This window comes from Procambarus clarkii, chromosome 24 (genome assembly GCF_040958095.1).
Source record: "Procambarus clarkii isolate CNS0578487 chromosome 24, FALCON_Pclarkii_2.0, whole genome shotgun sequence".
Classification (NCBI taxonomy): domain Eukaryota; kingdom Metazoa; phylum Arthropoda; class Malacostraca; order Decapoda; family Cambaridae; genus Procambarus; species Procambarus clarkii.
Genome location: NC_091173.1, coordinates 9,292,913 through 9,314,440, shown reverse-complemented (window position 1 = coordinate 9,314,440; position 21,528 = coordinate 9,292,913). Strand labels below are relative to the sequence as shown.

The 21,528-nt window shown below is 40.5% G+C and overlaps 1 protein-coding gene across 7 annotated transcripts in view; it reads right to left on the bottom strand.

Annotated features, from left to right (window-relative positions):
* Positions 1 to 21,528, bottom strand: part of LOC123761699 (protein amalgam) — a 513,864-nt gene that overhangs the window by 7,990 nt on the left and 484,346 nt on the right. For 3 of the 7 annotated variants that reach the window (XM_069330537.1, XM_069330542.1, XM_069330541.1), the window contains 8 exons: positions 10,756 to 10,941; positions 10,173 to 10,246; positions 7,096 to 7,245; positions 6,526 to 6,669; positions 6,009 to 6,161; positions 4,563 to 4,809; positions 3,986 to 4,113; positions 2,821 to 3,031 (listed from right to left, as the gene is read on the bottom strand). In XM_069330537.1, the coding sequence (XP_069186638.1) occupies positions 2,821 to 3,031; positions 3,986 to 4,113; positions 4,563 to 4,809; positions 6,009 to 6,161; positions 6,526 to 6,669; positions 7,096 to 7,245; positions 10,173 to 10,246; positions 10,756 to 10,941 (1,293 nt within the window). The remainder of the gene's footprint in view (positions 1 to 2,820; positions 3,032 to 3,985; positions 4,114 to 4,562; positions 4,810 to 6,008; positions 6,162 to 6,525; positions 6,670 to 7,095; positions 7,246 to 10,172; positions 10,247 to 10,755; positions 10,942 to 21,528) is intronic. The other 4 variants (XM_069330538.1, XM_069330544.1, XM_069330540.1 and 1 more) reach the window with 3 other exon arrangements.

Below are 21,528 nucleotides of genomic sequence, written 5' to 3'. Positions count from 1 at the left end.
TTACGCTATTCTCTATGCTCTTCGTCTCCTGCTTTCTCGTTGTCAGTCTTCCTTTGTAGTTGTTGACTCTCGTAGTGCCCTCATGGCTCTCGGGTCCTTTAATCCGGTTCATCCAGTAGTTATCGATATACAGCATTGGCTGTCTCTTGTTCACAGTAAATTTAAGTCGGTTGAGTTTTGCCTGGTGTTGCCTGGTTTGCACCTTCTCCAGAGCAGCTGTGTCTTTCTGATGATGAAGACTTCATGCCTGGATGCAATATTCCAGATGGGGGTGCACTAGAGATTTATACAATTGAATGACTACCTTCTTTTCCTTAAGGGTAAAGGTAAGCTGAATTCCCAAGGTTTGATCAGCTGTTTTACTGCCACTCCCACTTGTGCAACTTTAGTGAATGATTCTTAAGGGTAAAGGTAAGCTTAATTCCCAAGGTTTGATCAGCTGTTTTACTGCCACTCCCACTTGTGCAACTTTTAGTGAATGATTGATTCTGACTCCACTGTCCTTTCTTCATTTATATGTTGCAAGGTAGTGCTGTTAATTTAGTAGTTGTGCATGTGGGATGCAACTACCATGTCACAACTACCACAATTCAGTAGTTGTGCATGTGGTGCATAACAACATCCCCACATGCAAGGTCTTGCATTTATCAACATTAAAAAGCATTTGCCAGTCATCTGACCATTTGTGGCGTTCATGTAGATCTCTTTGTAAGGTCTCAATATCACTTCCCACTTTACCATAGATCTTAGTATCATCTGAAAATTTGGTGGTGTGGTTTGTAATATTCTCATGTCATTGATGTATATGACAAAATAGGTTGGCCCCAAAATGAACCCCCTGTGGCACCCCACTTAGCACATTTCCCTAGTCAGATTCATTCCCATTTAGCATGACCCTTTATTTTCTGGTGTAATTTTCTGGGGCCCTTGTTTATAGAGTTGCTGCTGTGTCAGCCCTGTGGCATACTCACACTGATAGTATATTACCCTCTTGAGCTAATATTTGCACCATGCAGACTGAGGATCCCATTGTGTTCAGTTCATCAATGGTGGTTACATTCGGGTCCTCTTTCACATAAAGCAGTACACCCCCTGCTCTTGTTGTTCTGTCCTTTCTGAATGGTGGATATTACCCTGGGAGGTGGAATTCCCCTTCAATAATGTCTTATCATCCCCATGTTTTACTAATGCCAATTATGTCTGGAGTCTCGGCCTCAGCATATGCACATAATCCATCAAATTTATTCTCCAGGCTTCTGGCATTAGTGTAGAAGCACTTTAAATTGCTTATGTTGTTCCTATTGGGCTGAGAGAGAGTTCCTAGATTCTGTACATTACTACTCTGTTCGTTGTCACTCCGGTTTTGTGCCTATTTGTCTTCTAAGATATATAGGATTAGTTCTGCCTGGCTGAGTAGAGGACTACGGCCTCTCCTCCATACACTATCATGATCACCCATCCTCTCCTGATCATTAGCTTTGAATCTTTGTATGCATTCAAGTTCTTTTAGCTTTCCTCTTAGTACTAGGTCTTTTTTTTTTTGCTGTTCAACTGCGAGGTCTGGGGAGATATTGACATGGTAATACCCTTCAAGATCTTGAAGGCATGGTACCAATACAATAAATCTTAGTCCATAACCCCCAACTACTTGAAACATTCTCCCAAGAGTTGAACAAAATCCACAGATCGACCAAGTCACGCCACCTGCCACAGACCAGCAGAAAAACCACACCCCAGAGATCAACAATACTTGCCAAATACTACATTAAACTAATCATAGAAATTAAATTGACTTCATAAATTCATTCAGTCTAGAAACCGAGGCTCTTATCACTTATTAAATTATCCTGAATTAAATGCTTAAAGAAATACTGTACAAATGGTACAAATGCTGTAAGTTTGCTTTGACGTGAAGTATATACACAGTGTAGGCTGACAACAAAGGATTAAACAAAAGGAAGACATTGCAGGCACAGTAAACAAGCAGATGGGTTCAGGACACACACACAAAGGTCTTGCTTATATTTAACAGCTGGGGAAAACTACTCTCATCTGTTAACAAAGCTATTTTGAAATTCTTGCTTCAGAATATTACATTCCAAGGAAATAACAAATATTATGGCTAATAAATAAGTAATAACATTCCATCAGTTAATATTGCTACTGTGACAATGTTACTGTAATACTAGTAGCTTTGGTGATGCTTCACTTGCAAGATAGACAACACGCATCCCTATGCACTTTCTCTTCAAAAATCATAAAAGGATAACTATACCTAGAAATAGATATTACCTCAAACACACCCAATACTCTTGGATGAAGATCCACACGTACCTAGAAATTTTTCGTTCTCTGCAAAAAAATCTTATAACAAGGAACAAATTTTTTTAACTAATATTTAACGGAATAAAATTTCAGTAAAATATTAAAGTCATGGGAGGGAATGAGGAACTGAAAAGTAAATAAAGTTCAGAGTCAACAGCCATTTTACTGGGACACAAAATACGAGCTTAAAAATGATGCACTGTGCTAATTAAAAGGGCAAGAGAAGAGTCAGTTTGGCTCATGTCTCTGAAGCTACACAATGTCATGATTGCATATATGGGAAAAACTGTTAATTATACTTAACTAAACTCTTCCATTGAGACAATACACAAAATCTTTTGAAAGATTTATTATTATTAATTTGGCTGAAATGAAAATAATAAACCTTATTAATAAAAGCTGCAATAATTTAGCTGTCATTTAGTAGTATTAATACTCGGCTCACTTCCCATATACACACCCAGTCACTTGGGTCTCTATGGGATGAGTTATTACCTTTTCTTGTGCAGAACTGGAAGACATCCGAAGTCCCCGACCACCCAAACTTGTTTTCAACGGCAACTGTTGCTTCGTAGTCGGTAGCAGGCTCAAGCATCTCGATAGCATGGCTCATATGGTGAATAGGACCAGTAAGGTTTCCCTCTGATGGCTTCGGAGAATGCAGCCTGTCGATCCACATTCCTGGAGCCTGCTTTGTGATGTTTGGCTGTATGAGTAACAAATGGTTAGATTATACTAGCCCAATATTATGTTCTAAAGAAAGTTGAGAGGTGGGAGAAAAAACAGACTGCAGAGCGGCACTAGACTGAGAGTACAGTATGGAAGAAGAGAATCTTCAGCAAGAACAAGACAATGCCTAAACATTTCCCAGAGCAGTGCATAAGGAAGATAAATATTAAGAAAAAAAAAAAAAAAGGGCCACGTTCATCATGGGATGGTACACTTTATTTCATTCTTGATTCACAATTGGGGAATCCCGGGGTTTGATTCCCAGGACAGAAATTGGTGGGCACATTTCCTTCCACCTAATGCCTCTATTCACCTAGCAGTAAACAGGTACACAGGAGTTAGGCAACTGTTGTGGGATTGCATCTTAGGGAGGGTCAGTAGTTCAACCTTGAGAGTATAGTACAGTACTGTATTTCAATACAAGCCTAAAGTAAGTAAAATTACACACACACACACACACACACACACACAGCTATGAGGAGAGGCTAGACACATTAAATATGCCAAAGCTAGACGATAGAAGAAAAAGAGGTGTACAGTATACGTTTAAAATAGTAGCAGGAATCGACAAAATTGATAATGAAGAATTCTCAAGACCTGGAACTTCAAGAACAAGAGGCCACAGATTTAAGCCAACTAAACAAAGGTGCTGAAGAAATTTAAGAAAATTCACTTGGGACACCACAAGCGTAACTCGTCCTGTAACTACTTGTATAATTACTGTACCTGAATTTACCTCAATTATACATACATTCACAGAGGCTGTGTGTCCTTGGCAACAAGAATTATTATTTTCAACAAAATTTAAGTGTATTATCAGCAATGTCTAATTTTCAAATGATCTTGAACAACATGCTTTATTGTATAATAAGAGAGGTCTACATAAATACATATGTAGATAAATAAAATGTATAGATGTAGTATAAGGTACCTTAAATTTTCGGTACTGAAGACGATACTGGGCAATAGGTGTGTAGCTTTCTGTCTCCCATGTGAGTGTGTAAGAGGTCTTCTCACCACCAGAGGGGCTGCTTGTCATTTTAGGGGTTTTAGGCAGACCTGGAATAAAAAATATAACTAATGTAGTCAACTAATATTTGTAAATAAGCAGGTAAATCATTCTTAATGCCTATGACAAATCATCTCAAATTAAAAATTATGTTTAATAATCTTAATGTTACAACCAAATCTCATAATTTTGTGTATGCAAGTCAAGTAAATTACGTATATTTGTACATTACGAGTAAGTAATAAAAGCTACTAAATAAATTTGTGTAAGCCCTTATTAACCAAAATATTTTCATTAATATTATACAGCATTGGTGAAAATATTAAGGCTGTATAATAAAATCTGTTGAGTTCAAGGATGTGGGTTCAATCCCATTATATGACCTCAATATTTTATCAGATACAACAACTTTTTGCAATTTCATAGTACAATTTACAGCATTCTGAAGTTTTTGTTCAGCTCTGTGAAACTATGAACAAAAGAAATACTGGGTACTTACCAGTCAGTCTGAGTGTGTTGGCCTTTTGGCCTTGGCTATTTTCCGCTGTGCAGGTGTAGTCACCAAAGTCCTCTTCCCTTACTTTGCTGATGGTGAGTGTGTGGCGGTGGAGGCTATCATGTTCAGTGATGTGGTAGTCAGGGTTAATGGGTTTGCCATCCTTGCCCCAGGAAACATGTGGAGGTGGACGACCATGGACAATGCACATCAGTTTAGCCTCATCCCCTTCACCAGTGTGAAGAATAGCCTGTAGAAAGGTACTCATTTTAGCCACTTTATTCCTGCATAAAATAAATTTGCATTATAAATAATGTAGCAAAACCTTTTTGTTACATTTTTTGCCTTACAGGTTCCTATTGCTATTTTAATTAATTGCATTCCTATTAATGTTTTAATACATTAAAACATTACATTACATACATCACATTTAATACATGCTTTGCTCGTATTAGCATACTAATAAGCTATGCATATTAGTGTCTTTAGGTATTGTATGTACTAGCTCTATCTATAAATCCAACATTATGTTTGTAACTCTTCATCTATGTATGTACTTTTACCTGAATACAAATTTGAATTTGAATTGAATTTAAAATTCATAATGACAATTTTTATTTTTCAATATTAGATGACCCATTTATTGTGAGCATTCCATATGATAATAGAGTATCCTCTGAATTATGCATCTTTTGTTTAGTAGGCAATTCTGGTAACAAATAGATACTTTTTCAATTAAAAAAAAAAATCAGGGCAAGCATATCTAGCAATGGAAATAAGATTGGTGGTTTTGGTGTAAAGAAATAATGATAATTGACTAAGGCACAATTATTTTTGTGTTAGGCCTATTTTGTGTTAGGCCCTTCCCTACTCAACAGCCTGGTTGACCAGTCCAGCAACGAGGAAGCCTGGTCAATGACGGGCCACGGGGACGCTAAGCCCTGGAAGCACCTCAAGGTAACCTCAAGGTAACCCAATTTAGGGTCTGTCCAGTTATCCGTCTGCCTTTCCATCTTGTGCACTAGTCTTTTGTGAGGGGGGCTTGTATTAAATGTATTTTGGAAAAGTAAAGATAATGCAATCTACAGTCTTCTTTCTCCTGCCACATTATAATGATTTTCATTGAACTCTATTAAAGGTATGTTAGGTAAATTTGATATACAGCATATTAATCCTAAATCTATGTTGTTTTTTATATCAATGTAATCCTCTCCAGATGTTCCACCAATCTCTCCTTAATTATTTCATCCTGTGATGGATAGTGGCAATGAAGGGTGGTAAGAGGGAAGAGAGGGAGGATGAGGGTGGATGGTGCAGAGCATGGGAATAGAAAGAAACAGAAGGCAAATAAGATGTATGTGTTGGTGTGGGGGAGATAGAGCAGAAGTGGAGAAAGAAAGAAAGAAAGAAAAAGAATGTGAGGGAGAGAGAGAGAGAGAACACACTTACTTGCTCAGTGATGACTTCTGGAGGGTATTCAACTTCAACGGTCATTGAAGCAGATGATGGGTCTCCAATACCATTTGAGGCTGTGCAGATGTACGTCCCCTCAACATGACGGTCCACATTTTCCAGGGTGATACTCAGGCCCTGTAATGATGACTTTATTACTTATATTAACACTGTACACATTATTTAGTAATTCTTAAATGTGAGCCTTTTCTTGCTCTCATTGAAGACTACTTTAGATGTCTGGGCTATAATTTCCATTCCTGCAAGTGAAGAGAATGCAGCAGTAATCATACAGATATTAGTGCTAGATCTGCGATCACTTGGCTGTCATATAAAGAATGCAGTTACTTATGAGAGTAGAAGGAAAGTTTTATTGTAAGACAAATAGGTTTAAAAATAATTACAGTATTACTTATATACAGCAATTTTTAATAAAAAATGCATATACTGTACAGGTATCTTGTCTGTATTTTCATTTGATGTTTTTATTTTAAAAGCCCAAATTAAATTTTACCTCTTCAGATTGTGCTCCAGAAGGTAGGTGTCCTTGCTGACGGCTCCAATTAATGGCAGCAGGTGGGTTGCCCTCTGCTACACATTCTAATGTCACACTTGAACCTTGAACCACTCGCTGTACCTCTGGACTTACACGTCTTACCTGAAAATAAATACAAATCGGTTATAAATACTTCACTTACCTAGATTTAATTGCATGATCGAGTGTCAGCTCCTAGTCCAGTCCCTATAATTTGTTGCAGTTTAATGAAATGACTGTTCACTCATTTTTCTTATGTTGGCAATTAAAACATAAGATATATTAGGCTCGTATATTAGATATGAGTTAGATTCAACCACTTCATCAAACCCATTTCAAATATACTGCTTACATCTCTTAACACCAGAGTTCTTCCTGACATATCGATTACTAATCAGTCTTTACTTTACATATACAGTATATCCCTCATTCTGCTGTTCCTACCTTGAAGAGTCCTGCTTTGTTCATAGGCCTATATAGTAGAGTATATGTATATAGCACTAGAGTAACACTTGCCATATGACAGGCAATACATGGTCCATAACTCACCGTTGCTGGATACTGGACATCAAGTGTGTGTGTGAGCTCAGTGGCCGGGGAAGTCTCAATGCGGCACACATATTTCCCAGCATGTCGTCTGGCCACCCCATTCAAAACAAATGAATTTCCATTCTTGGTGAACTTTACAGAAGGTTTCAACTGTAACATAGATACAATACAGTACAGTATATGAAGAAAATAGTATATAAATTTTTGTGACAAATTTCTTCACCATAATTATTATCCTGCCATCCCTCTCAGCATTAGGATGGCATCAAGAGCAACTGCATTGGTCTGTACTACTGTACTAGGTGTACAAAGTTCCTCACGAACTATGTACAAACGTGTCAATAATTCCCTCTTAGACTGATTCTTAGTGCTTGTTTCCAATTACTGTACTCAGATTCTGTTCATATTTACCGTACAATGCCTTAAGGGGGCTTATTAAGAAAAATAATAATAAAATACTGAAATATTTGTAAAAATACTACATAATTGTGGCAACACCGTGGTGCAAACCGATTATTTTTATGATGAAACTTACATATTCTTACAGAAACTTACGGTAAATTTGCAGCCGCAATTGTACAGAATCCGGTGACCCAGGGCTCGGGTGCCCGGAAGGGTACTGCGCCATATGCTCTAAATGTAATTTTTTTCGTAATAACGTAGAAAATAACTTATGTATAAATAATACTCATTGTTGACCAAACCACACACTAGAAAGTGAAGGGACGACGACATCTAACAAATGTGACCCAACATAAAGCTTACCCTTCCATTTATCTTTCTTTCTTTCTTTTTGTTTTCCTTGTTTTCTCTTACGATCCCTTGCCTATTCCTATTACTATCTCCCTTCTTACTGCGTGGGTATAAATAGGAGCTGCCTCGTATGGGCCAATAGGCCTACTGCAGTTACCTTTGTTCTTATGTTCTTATTCCTATTACTAATCCCTTTATTACACCTTACCTTTCATACATTTGCCTTGCTCTGCAAGGGTGCCAATTTTGAAAGAAATCGGTCGACCTCAACCTCAGCTACAGGTGGCCAAACTTTAAACTTAATTTTACTCAGCTAAGTAATTTACAAATTCATGATGCCTGGACTTTCATTTATTAATCAATTTACATGAAAATTACACATTATATGTAAGGTTTATACTTCTACAATCTCTATAAGACACTTTATTCCGATGTCCATTTATTGATTTTATAAATATTTATAAACTTCAGTTTGCATATTTCTGGGGGGAACTTTGAAAATTTTTATTATTGCAGTAAACCATTTTTTTTTATAAAATTGCTTATAGAAATCCTTTATTATATGCTAATGTGATAGCTGAGTGTCATGGAAATGATTTTAGTTGACACTTATGTTTGTCCAGGCATTTTGAAAAGTGTTGAATAATAGATTTTTAATTTTTCTCCATTTCTATTTAGGTTGCGATGCTGAAACTTGGACCAATTTCAGCACATTTCATATGCAACTAGCAAATAAAGATTAAACAAAATTAAACAACATTTAATTTCCCTTAATAAGCCCTCTTGATCACACTTCATGTCTGCCCATCTTCTTGGTCTACTTCTGCCTTCCAATACATACACTTCACTATTCTGTCATCGTCCATTTGTTCAACACTGTAAAATCATCGTAGAATACTCCCAATCTTGGTTTACTGATTTTGCACTTCACATTTTTCAATGGCATTATCATTCTTTATTCTATCTCAACATTACTTATGCTTTTTAGATTCTCCATATCTTTTGTATTTCTACATTTTTCTTGTTCTAACAGAACACTGCCAGCCATTTCAGAGGTGTACATATTTACCCGAGGGTCACTAATAATAGTGGCCTTGAGGACAGGAAGCTGGTGGCTTCCCCCCTTCCCCCAAACGTTCCCCCCATTTGCCCTGATGATTTTTTTCCAGCAGAGTTTTGGAGTTTACGACTTCAATATACCTTAAGTAAAGGGCTACCAAAGGCATATAGGTTGGTACTACCACTCCTTCATGAGTGACTTCTACCTTGCCTTGATTTCGGGGCTCACCAATCCCGCAGCTCCGTCCCTGACCAGGCCTCCTGGTTGCTGGACTGGTCAACCAGGCTGTTGGACACAGCTGCTCGCAGCCTGACGTATGAATCACAGCCTGGTTAATCAGATATCCTTTCAGATATTACTCAAGCCTTATCACTTGCCATTTTCTTGTTAGACTGGGATTGTTCTTACAATAGCCGCTCTCATTCCCCACCTCACTAACGTACACAAACTCCATTTTTCTAGATCACACATCAAGAAAATGGCTCAACTACTTCAAGGTGCTGAATGACCTAATAATCTGGCCCTCTTATATTTAGGTATAGGCAGCAGTGTACATGCAAGGGTTGTACTTTTGATAATTTGTTTTGTCAGGGACAGGAAGCCTTTGTATTTACAGTATATACTTTAGGTTTGTATCGAGGTCCCTTCACCTCCAATTGACCATCACTCCCAGGATGCAACCCTACAACAGTTGTCCAACTCCTTGGTACTTATTTATTGCTAGGTGAACAGATGCATATGGTGAAAGGAAACGTACCTAACCATTTCTATCCTTCAGAGGTAGTCACTGCACCATCAAAATGGTAAAAAAAAAAAAAAAAAAAAAAATGACTTCTGGGGAGCACAATGTTGTCATAATTCCTAGTATCTGATGCCTCTGTTCACCTAGTAGTAAATATCCTAGGAGGGGTCAATACTATCAGGCTTATTGTCCTCAACAATGGAAACTATTTTAATTTCACATATAAAAACATATTGGCCTCGATATACTGTAGTTCTAATGCTGGATAATAACCCAACTTATATCTTGAAGATAAATAGTATTTTTTTTTACAATTCATATAGTTCTATTTATTTTCCACAATTGTAATAAAAATGTGCTTGTGTAGAGCTATAACCAATCATGCAGTGCATCAACATTTCTTAACTAGAAGGCATCCAATAGTCTCGGAAGACTTATGTGCCTTTGGTAGCTACCAAAGTCATATAGTGATGAGAGTGACACCACCAAGCCAGGGAAGGCGGCTGGGAACACTCAACTTACGGCAATATCCCCGACGAATAACAGCTTGTTTTCCCCACTGTTCATGATGTGTTTAAACATAACCAGGTGGCTTCCTGCAAAGTCAAATGCATTTTACTATATAAGTATTACTGTATTTTACTGTATAAATTTTACTTTTTTATTTTACTTTACTTTACATTTACTGTATAAATGTAAAAAAAATAAAAATAAACTTGAAAACGACAAAATATAACCGTTTCTATAGAGGGGGGATAAAATAAGACTTAAGAAATGATTGGAAATGGGGATTATGAGGAATAGAATTGGAATGGCAGTTTCAATATGTCAAAAATGTACATTTATCACATTGGAAACAAAGAATTACATTGTCAGGGCTGTTCCAGAAACCTTTAAATCTGACTTGTGAAATAAAGTAAAAAAAAAATTACATCATAAATTATATTTTGAACAGGATTTAACGAATAAATCAATATATTTCAACTATCAAAGCAACAAGGACCCACAAACAAAATTTAATTGATTGATAACGTCCACTGTTAATTACTGAACAGCACATCCATTAACGAAAAGCTCCTTCAAGAAAAGCCCAAGATGGTGTTACCAAGGTTTTCGACGGCACAGGGGAAGGTAATGTCGCCTCCAAGTTCAACGGAGAACTGTTGGGCGTTAGTAATGAAGGTTGGCGAAACGTCCAGCTCCGGGTAGTCGTCCGGCTCGTTATAGTCGTTGGTGTTGGAATTATCGTATTCATCATACTCGTACACACCATCATCGCTCTGTGCGTGCGCTGAAATATAAATATGTACATTAGGCAATGAAATATGTAATAATCCATTACATTACAATCACAAGCATTACATGCCTCCCGAAAACGACATAAATTTCCCCAATAAGCACAGTATCTAAGAGCAACAATTATTCTTCAAGCAAACGCCAGTGTTCCCATGTTGTTTGTTTTAAATTTAGCTACTCAGAACGAAGTGTCCATGTAGCACGGGCTATGGTGAGCCCGTAATGAACACGTCCCAGTGTTCCCATTGGGACGCAGGTTACATCCCAACCCGTCCTCCTAAGGTTTCCCAACATCAAGACACTGTCGTAATATGTCCTCTTCCTAATAGAGCGTCGCATTTTGACGTATACTCTCACTAAGGACAAAAATCATCGAACTAGAAAAGGGTAGCGGCTCGCGAAGTTGACATATTGTACTGTGTTTTGGGTCCTCTGGTAGGTCTAAAGCATACGTCAAAATGCGACGTTCTACTAGGAGGACAGATTAAACCGAGAAGGCACTTTAGTACGAATATTTCTTGACGTTGGGAAACCTTAGGTAGACGAGCTGGTATTAGACCAAATATTGCTGGAGGTTAGGTTTGGTTAGGTCAGGTCTTATATTTATTAATATTAATAAAGATATTGCTGATAAAAAAAGTTTCTAGTTTGTTCAAATTCAATAATACAAAATTCTACTATCTGCTGGTCCATCACGTCATACTGCTACTTTCGACCAAATAGTTTCTATAAATAGTTTCATTTTAGGAGTCTGGGCTCCGAAAAATAGTCCCCGTCACAATAACAATAACCCGGACATAAACGAAACACAGAAAATGGATCTCGTGCTGGGCCAAAACTACATGGGATCCTTATCTAAAATAACCTACTTGCGCCAGGGCTTCCCGTTTCTTTCTCACTCTTTGTCTAGCTGTATGTTTGCATCTTTTTCTGCCAGTATAATTAAAAGTGTGTATACAACTGTCGGTGAATGAGTCTATATTACATAAGCGTTTTTATATTTCTTCTGAATGTTTGGTATAGATAGTTATCATAACGGAATGACATGCAATTTCCTTGTCAAGGGCCACAGGGAGAACAGCAGTTATCATAAACTGCCCCACAATGATCGTCTCGACTGTTTTTGAACGTCCAGTAAATGTTACGACAAGAGAAATTTGCCAACATCAAGTGTGGGCATTTCAGATCTTCCATCCAACCTTTACTTTTTCCTCTTGGGAGACTCTTCGGTCGCCAACGATGTGTATTCTTTTTATCCCTATTGTTTATCCACTTAGACAAGTGAAACTAAAAAACAAAAGTCCTAACTGTTTGACCGAACGAAAGTGTGGCAGAAGTTACACTAAGGGTTGAAGCCCACCTTAATAACTCACTAAACTAAATTTTACGCTTCAGCAGATCTCTCTCCTGTGGAAGCCCCCCCTGTGTCATACATGCTTCAGGCAGACAAAGGGACCCACAGTGCTCTCGTGTGGGGACCCACAGCGAAGGCATTAACAACACTGAATGCATAATGGGACAGGGCTTTATTTACTCAGGGCCATGTGCTAAATAAATTTTAACTACTCTTAGGTCAGTTGTTTGCTCTTCGCTTGCACCAGTTTAAGAGTCGCTAGCTGCTTGGTGGATGTGCATCATGTAACATCCCTTCGCGGATTCCATCACGTGGTAATGTTTACGCCTCGTGGTAGTGTTTACGCCGCGTGGTAGTGTTTACGCCTCGTGGTAGTGTTTACGCCTCGTGGTAGTGTTTACGCCTCGTGGTAGTGTTTACGCCGCGTGGTAGTGTTTACGCCGCGTGGTAGTGTTTACGCCGCGTGGTAGTGTTTACGCCGCGTGGTAGTGTTTACGCCGCGTGGTAGTGTTTACGCCTCGTGGTAGTGTTTACGCCGCGTGGTAGTGTTTACGCCGCGTGGTAGTGTTTACGCCGCGTGGTAGTGTTTACGCCGCGTGGTAGTGTTTACGCCGCGTGGTAGTGTTTACGCCGCGTGGTAGTGTTTACGCCGCGTGGTAGTGTTTACGCCGCGTGGTAGTGTTTACGCCGCGTGGTAGTGTTTACGCCTCGTGGTAGTGTTTACGCCGCGTGGTAGTGTTTACGCCTCGTAAACACTACCACGCTAAGCCCCGGAAGCACCTCAAGGTAACCTCAAGGTCGTGGTAGTGTTTATGCCACGTGGTAGTGTTTACGCCGCGTGGTAGTGTTTACGCCACGTGGTAGTGTTTACGCCACGTGGTAGTGTTTATGCCACGTGGTAGTGTTTACGCCGCGTGGTAATGTTTACGCCGCATGACCATTTCCGCACCAACACAAGACAGCATCGCTCAGACGGGCGCTGCCCAGGGAACTCATCCACTCCATCTCTACCCCCCTTCCCTTCGTGCTGGCTTCGCTCTAATTTTATGCTTCGTAAAAATTACGCAAGAAGGCTTAACAGCCGAGGAAAGAGATACGTGAGAAATGTTCTACGGGATTGTCCGCTAAAGACAGGAAAAAGTACATTTTGCACCCTGGGGTCCCCTTGACGTGATATAATGGAGGAGAGCGGGCGGAGGTGCCGATAAACCCACGCACTGATAACATGGTGACTCCGGAATGGTGCGCCACCAGCCACTTATCTGATGCTGGAATTTAGCGCTGCGCTGCTGACCATGAACCGCATTCCCGACTGAATAGCCACCCGTCAACCGCCCGCCCACTCTCCGGCCACCCATTAACGGCCCGCCCACCCCCACAAAGAAGGTCATCACCATCCCGGACACTAGCCTACCACTGACAACCCTCGCTCCTCCCTCACCCTCAGTCTGGACATATGTAAATGTTTTCCTTTCGTGTTATTAAAGGAAAGTTGTAGTTATAATATCCCACGTATTTAAGATAACTAATCTACATTCACAATAATAATAAAAACAAACATCTTCGCTACAAATATATACGAATCATAAAACAGAGATTAAATAAACACTACACATACCATGGATAAAGCAAACATAACTGACCACAGGAACCTTCATCACTCGGCCCAGCCTCCTAAAATGAAAGTACTTAAGAGTAACTATGTGGTGGAAAGTACCTGTGTGTCGCGGTGGACCACCCGAAAGTACCTATGTGTTGTGGTGGACCACCAGAAAGTACACTTGTGCATCATTGAACAAACCGAATACTTCTTCATCAGCAATATGAATACAAGACCCAATCTAACCTCTCCTAGTAATTCTTAGACCGAATACACTATTTTTGGTCTAATTAATAGACCTAATACACTAATTTTATTCCTAGGCCTAGGAATATTTAAGTTTGGATTTTAGCTTTAATTTTTTCAGAGTAAAACAAATAGTGCAAAAAGTGGCTTATTGGGGCTTCATGATACATAATTATGGGGCTCCATAATACATTGGTATTATGGACCCAATAGTTACAAAAATACTATCATTTCAGGAGGATGGGTTCGATCCATTACACAAACTGCCGTTTTCCAGTCACATATACAAAAACAATTACACAACAACACAATTAACGACCAATAAGTCACCAAGTCCTAATTTTGTGTAAAATATTGAGCACAAAATATAATTATTAACACCCCTACTTTTCCCCCTAATCGCATTTAATTCTCATTTACATATTGAATCCTAAAAAAAGAAAATACCGGGTGAATGCCCTCAAAGAAGGATTATGAGAGTCTATTCAGATCTAGTGGCAATATATCAAATTAATCCGATTTGAAAGTGCGTCCACTGGCCGCGGCCCGCCGCTAAGAGGCGCCATGTATTGTATTGAATCCTGCCATTGGTGATTGAAATGGCCAGCCAGCCCTAAATACCCGCTAATCCCTCATTATACCGTTAAAATTTCACACGGATGAAAATCGCTAAATATTAGCTACGGTTAAGTTTAATGTTTGCTTTGTTTATATGGATATCCGACTAGGCTATTTCAGACTTCATCTCGGTAACCTTTCAGCTGTACTTGAAAACAAAACCATAAGTCGTTATTTCGTATGACGAACGTTAAAAGGCCATTTAATTAATTTTTCTATCAATTTTTAATTTACGAACAGAAATGGGATGCTGATCTGTAATCGATATCGACGACCTCTGATACAGAATACAGGTCTTGTCATAACATTTATAAATAATATTTATGCGTTCGCATGATTTATGCCAACATAAATTTTAAATGTCAATATTGCGAGACAGAGTAAATATGTGGAGCGTACACATTATGTAAACGTCAGAGACCACGCAGCAAACTCCAAATATGGTTATGATGAACAAACTTCATTTTATGCACTCGAAACCATCGCATTCACAAGTTTCATTTCCATCTATTTTGTATAGACGGTACAGTACGTTTTCCTGGTACAATACGCTTGCTACAGTACTAGGTAAAGGAAGGGGGGGGGGGGGAGGTAGAAATAGCCTAAGCTACGCTATCCTTTTGAGATGTATTTTGTTGTCTCAATAAACGTACCTGAAGTACTAGGCACTGCTACACAATTAATACCAAACCCACGTGTATACTACTATTTGTAAACTGCACGCTAGATATACTCGTGCTGGGGGAGTATACCGATAAACACACAAATATAGCGGAGGGTTAAACACCAACACCTCTCCCCAAGAGACGCAAACAATGGCCGCACGCTCTGATAAAGGCCGGATATGGAGTGACAAAGAACAAATCCCAGTTGGGGCTGGCGGCCAGTTTATCAGATTTTGTGCAAGTTGTGGAATTGTCCTATTGGGCGATCCTGCCCGATAACAAACGGTCCTCCCCCTACACAGGGGAAGTCGGGATGTTCCCTTACCAGCTAAGAAGGGAAAGGGAATTATCAAGAGAAAGCACCAAGCCAGTACGACTATATAGCACTTGGTAGAGGGTCAGGATAAAGGGTTTGGGATGGGACGGGGGAAAGGAATGGTGCCTAACCACTTGGACGGTCGGGAATTGAACACCGGCCTGCATGAATGTTCCTAATGTTCCCCGTTACATTATACGGATGTTAGTATAACAAGGAAACATCCCTAAAGGAGTTTGAGAAGTTTTCTATCATTTGTACTTTCTCTAATCATTGTTGGATTATTTGTTGTCTACTATCATGGCATAAATAATGTCACTACCGTGGATAGGTATATTATTTCCCTATTGCTTTCGGGGAAACCAGAAAGTTCTATCACTATAATAGTTCCCACCTCCAACAGGGGAAACGAGAACATTCCGCTGTCAATCTTGGGAAACTAAAGATGTTTCCCGACTTTATTTTGTAGCTATGTAAGATTCGTTCATCCTCCTGGCAATGTCTACCGCTACTCTACTTTATTCTGAACAAGCATCCGTGCCGAAATAATACAGCTGTGGTCCGTAAATATTCGATCAGTGACAGTGTCGGTCGTTTTGTACTCAGTACGTTAGATAAAGTACAGACGCGACTGTAATTTATTTGAGGGGTATTTACATCTATATCTAGTGAACCGTGTAGGAATTACAGCCCGTCTCTTTACTCACTGCCCCCCCCCCAAGCCTACATTTTAGGGCACCTAAAGTAATTGAATACATTAACATATTGCCTGGATGACATGTACCAATTGGTTGGGGTCCTCTTCACAAAGGTTAAACAAAATTATGAATGATGGATAGGAAACATGGTAGGCCTACATCATCACCCCCCCACCCCACTTCCCTGTGGTATGTGACGTACTCCCCCCCCCCCATGTTAATACAGATAAATATGAACATCAGAATATCCACTAACGTCACGGCTCCATACTGGAAATGTATAGGCATAAAACAGGATGTATGTTTGTTTTTGGTCTGCCCTAGGATGATGGTCAAATGTTTGGTGCTAATCTCATTAAACTTTGCAGGATGAATGGTGGGTATGGGAAGGGAGGTAGTGTAATTGGACGGGCTGAGGTTAGCCTCATATAGAGAGCAGGTATGAGGCTGGAGGCCAGACACTGGAGGCTCGCCACAGCCTCCAGTGAAGGGTTAATGGTTGTAACCGCATAAGGGAACCCTTGAGGCGTGTTGAGGTACGTGTATCAGACCCTTGTGGTTTGTTGCACGATGGGTATGTACAACAACCTTAATGGGAAATTCCGTGAAGGGGGTGGGTATCATGTAGGGTCCGACGTTGTTAGGCTGGTCGGAGTCAGTCCTATTAAGAGGGGGGTCGGGCCCAAAAGTGACCCCACTCCTTCCTATAAATAGTGAAAGGTGACTATACATTTTTTACTGGAAAAGGATGAACGTGTACTCCCGTCCATATAGTCAAGGATAACTGCACAAATGCAGTTATCCTTGACATGTACCTAAATGTGTTAATGAAAAACAAAACACGCATGCATCATTGCATTTTCTGAGAAATATAGGTGACAAAAGGTGGGGGTGATTGGGAGAGCGGGGGAATAGTGAGAGAGAAATGATAGAGGGGGTATTGGGAAAGAGGGGGAGATAGACCCGTGCAAAGCCGGGAGGGAAGGAATTATCAGAGGAAAGCACCGTTGTTGTTTAAAGATTCAGCTACTAGGAACAAAAAGTTCCAAGTAATTTTTGTTTTTTTAAATTTTGCCCCGAGGGGCGAGTTTATTGGGCAGCGCCACTCATCCTGTGAGTGGACACACCGCCATAGCAGCATGTACAACACTCCCCAATAGGAAGAAAACCCGCTGGGTTGTTCATCCTGTCACTTGTACCCAAGCACGGGCTATGGTGAGCTCGTAGGGAAAAGTACCAAGCCATTACGACTATATAGCACCGGGGAAGGGGTCAGGATAAGGATTTGGGATGGGACGGGAAGAACGGAATGGTCCCCAACCACTTGGACGGTTGGGGATTGAACGCCAACCTGCATGAAGCGAGACCGTCGCTCTACCGGCCAGCCCAAATGAGTACCACACTACTAGTTATATAATTTGTTTATATTACAGAATTCAGATAATGACATGTAAAACGCATATTGTGATGGCAAATTTGCATTCCGGGGTCTCTATTTACGGTGAACCTGGGCGTTGCCAAACACCCTATCTAGCATGATATAAATACATGTATAAACGAGAGAAGGCAGAAATCACTCAAACATTAATATGTCAACTATTAACATCTAAATTAGTACGATACGAGATGGGTCTCTTAATACTAATCATTCACATCTAATCTAATTAACATCAAATAAATTCAATACAGCCACCCTTAGTAACAAATCAAGCCATCAACTTTACGAATATCGACACATAGGCCTTCCCAGGAATAAAAGGCCCGAGCCATACAAGGGAAAGAGAAAGTAATTAAATTTCGATACAAACGGGAGCAATGTCATTCAGAAATCACTCTGGCTTCCCGCCAAATTGAAGTACGGAGGACAAAGAATAGTCTGCTCCTCTCAAGTTCCCGCCAACGGCGACGAACATAATAGCCTCTCGACAGCCTTTCAAAAACTCTCCTCTACCACATACTGATTATCAACTGTAATAACCCCCAATGTACTTTTTTTTTTACAAACAAAAATATTCGATACTGTAACGTTTATCTGTTAGGTGTAATACACACTCTACTTTATTTCTTCCACATTCTGGCACTTACTGCATAGCCTCTCATTATTTCCCTTATGGCATCTAAGAATTTGCAGTTTCCATATACAATGACAGGTTAAATTACAGAAATGAGTCACTTAACCGTATACGAGTTAACAAAAGCGTAGTCTTAATTAAAGCAAAGCGTAAGACGGTCGGCGTATTTCTCATTGAAGGTGTGATGAGGGAGGGGAGAGAATAGGGGGAAAGGTGAAAGAGTGAGGAATGGAAAGGCGAGAGGAAGAAGGATGGATGAAGAACTGAGGGAGGATGAGAGAGGGAGAGAGGGCTGTCTCTCACTATTGCCCTCTTCTGAAAGTTATGATTGTTCCCATGCGAGGCTTCCCAGCCAACTTTCCGTCAGAGAAGAGACCATTTCGAGAATGTTCACAAGAACTTGTTAAATACACTACTACTGACAGAAGGCAGACGTAACAGCAACGCTTCATTTCAATTACCAGAGTTCAGAGAAGCTTCGTGTTTAAGAAACCCTAACAGCGGCACTAGGTAAGTAAATGAAACAATCTCCAAGCACTTGTTCACAAATATTATACCTGGAGAGGTACAATCCAGGATGTACATACTGATGGTTGGGTCTGGGTACTGAACACGAGTCAAAAGTCGTCTACTCCGTGTAAACAAAAAGAGAAAAAAGAGAGGATACGAGGGAAGAGGGGAAAGTTGTTGACTCCTGGTGGTGACGGAATCCGCCCATACCTCTCTCTCTCATCTTCACTACCACCACACAAAACAGGATGCTACAATTTGCTATTAAAATGTATCCCCCTCATTACTCCATTTATGTCAGAACAAATGGGGGGGGGGCGTAACTCTTTGACAAGCCGACGCCTTGCTATCTTCGTCGAGGCGACTAGAGAAATAGTTACCCTCTGATAAATTCAGGTAAATATCCAAACTACTCCAGAAAACTCCCAACCCGCCCCGACTACCCCTCGACCCCAGTAATTTCCTGGTCTCGCCAGTGTTACTGCCCTATGCTGGTGTCCCTTAGTGAAACCCACGTCTTGCAGCCCGATATAATTTTGTTAACTGTCATGCTGTAATAAACAAAACGGGTAGTGGCAGTAAACTAATCAACTCAGGCCTCAAGGAACTGGGAAATAACGCTTTTGGAAGAGAAGCCCAGGGGGGGCCTGGTTAGATAAGATGAAGTAGTTACGCTTCAACTGACTAAACAGAGAGCGCTACTAAAGGACACAAGGCTCTTCAAGTGACACACGAGCTGCGATAAACCAAGACCTGGAGCCTGCAGGAGCCGTGGGGGTGAAAGGTGATAGTTGAGACAGTTGCCGGAGTGGCTGGCTTTAGTAACTGGCTGCTTACATTATACCTCCAGCAGTGCATCACCACCCCCAGCCACGCTTCCACCACACTAGATTTACACCCAGACGCACCCAGAGTTTGTCTTGCTCCAATGTTCAGGCCATAAGTACGCTTGCTGGTGGGTCAGTTAGCTAACCTCCACCCCCCGAGGTTTGGCAGCCTTTAAGGCCGCTACCAAACCAAAATGTTACTCTGAGCAGTGTAACTCCGCCATCAAACACACTTCCAACTCCCCACGATGTTTCAAGCATGAAAATTAAACTATCAGTGGTGAGAGTGTAGCAGGTGGGTCGAGGAGCCGGCAGGCCCCAGTACTCGGGTGTCGCTGGCACCACCCCCAGGAGGAGGGACGGTTACTGCCGGGCTCGAGAGTTTGCATGGGAATTCCCACGCCCGCATAGTCCTCATTTTGCCAAACAGCTTCACCAACATTTAACGACTGCTTACAATATTTCTTAATGTATGTACATTGAACTCTCCTATAGAGTACGATGCGACCCTTCCCCCGCCACACACCACTTGACTACCCCTACCATCACTCAACTAGGCTACCTTATCTATGTTCACCATCACGTCACTGTAGACTACTCCCTCCATGTTTATTATCATTATCACAGCCATAGGCTACCCATCTCTCCGCGCACACCACTCCACTTTAGGCTACCACCACCATGTCTGCTATCACATACACTTGGTTAGCCCCTCCATGTCTCATCCATCCCTAGGCTAACCCCTTGGACTGAACGGTAGAGCAACGGTCTCGCTTTATGCAGGTCGGCGTTCAATCCCCGACTGCCCAAGTGATTGGGCACCGTTTCTTCCCTCCGTTCTATCCCAAATCCTTATCCTCACATTTTTTCCAAGTGCTATATAGTCGTAATGGCTTAGTGCTTCCTCTTGATAATTACCTTACCTTACCCCCACCATGTCCACCATCCATCCACTAGGCTATCCCCACCATCCATCCACTAGGCTATCCCCACCATCCATCCACTAGGCTATCCATACCATGTCCACAATATCCCCCATGGCTACCCCTCTCTCCCTAGGTAATACCAACATTACGCACGGAATTTCCCCTGCTAATTCCTGAATAATTTAAACATTACTACAAAGAAATGTTAAAACATTATAAAAGTTTTCCACCACAAATATTCGGAATATATTTGGCCATAAAGACAAGAAATGGGGGAGTTGCTTGTCATTTGTAACCCAAGAGTTGCGTAGATTTACAACGTTAAAATTATATTTAAAAAAAGTAATTGCAATTGGAAATATATTAATTATAAAAAAAAATGTCTTCCCAGTAGGCCTACGTAAGTGATCGTATTATGAAGTGTTTAATCTATATCTGGAACTAGTTTAATTTGATTTCTTGAGTCTCTACACCGTATTGATTGAGGTTGAGATTGAAGAAAGTCAAAGACGTTCTTGAATAACTACATATTCCGTATTCTACATGAAATAAGCGCGAGTTTGTTCGCGCGTTCTCAAGCCAAAGAAAATAATCGTAAATTGACCAATACCATTAACTACCTCAGCTGACCAACCTAATTCCATTGTTTCTCATCTGGTGGGCCTGGTACGCACTAAACAAAGCAATTACTCCCGTCCAGCCATCACAACTGCACCAACATCCTGCCAGACAACACAGTTCAGTGGAGTT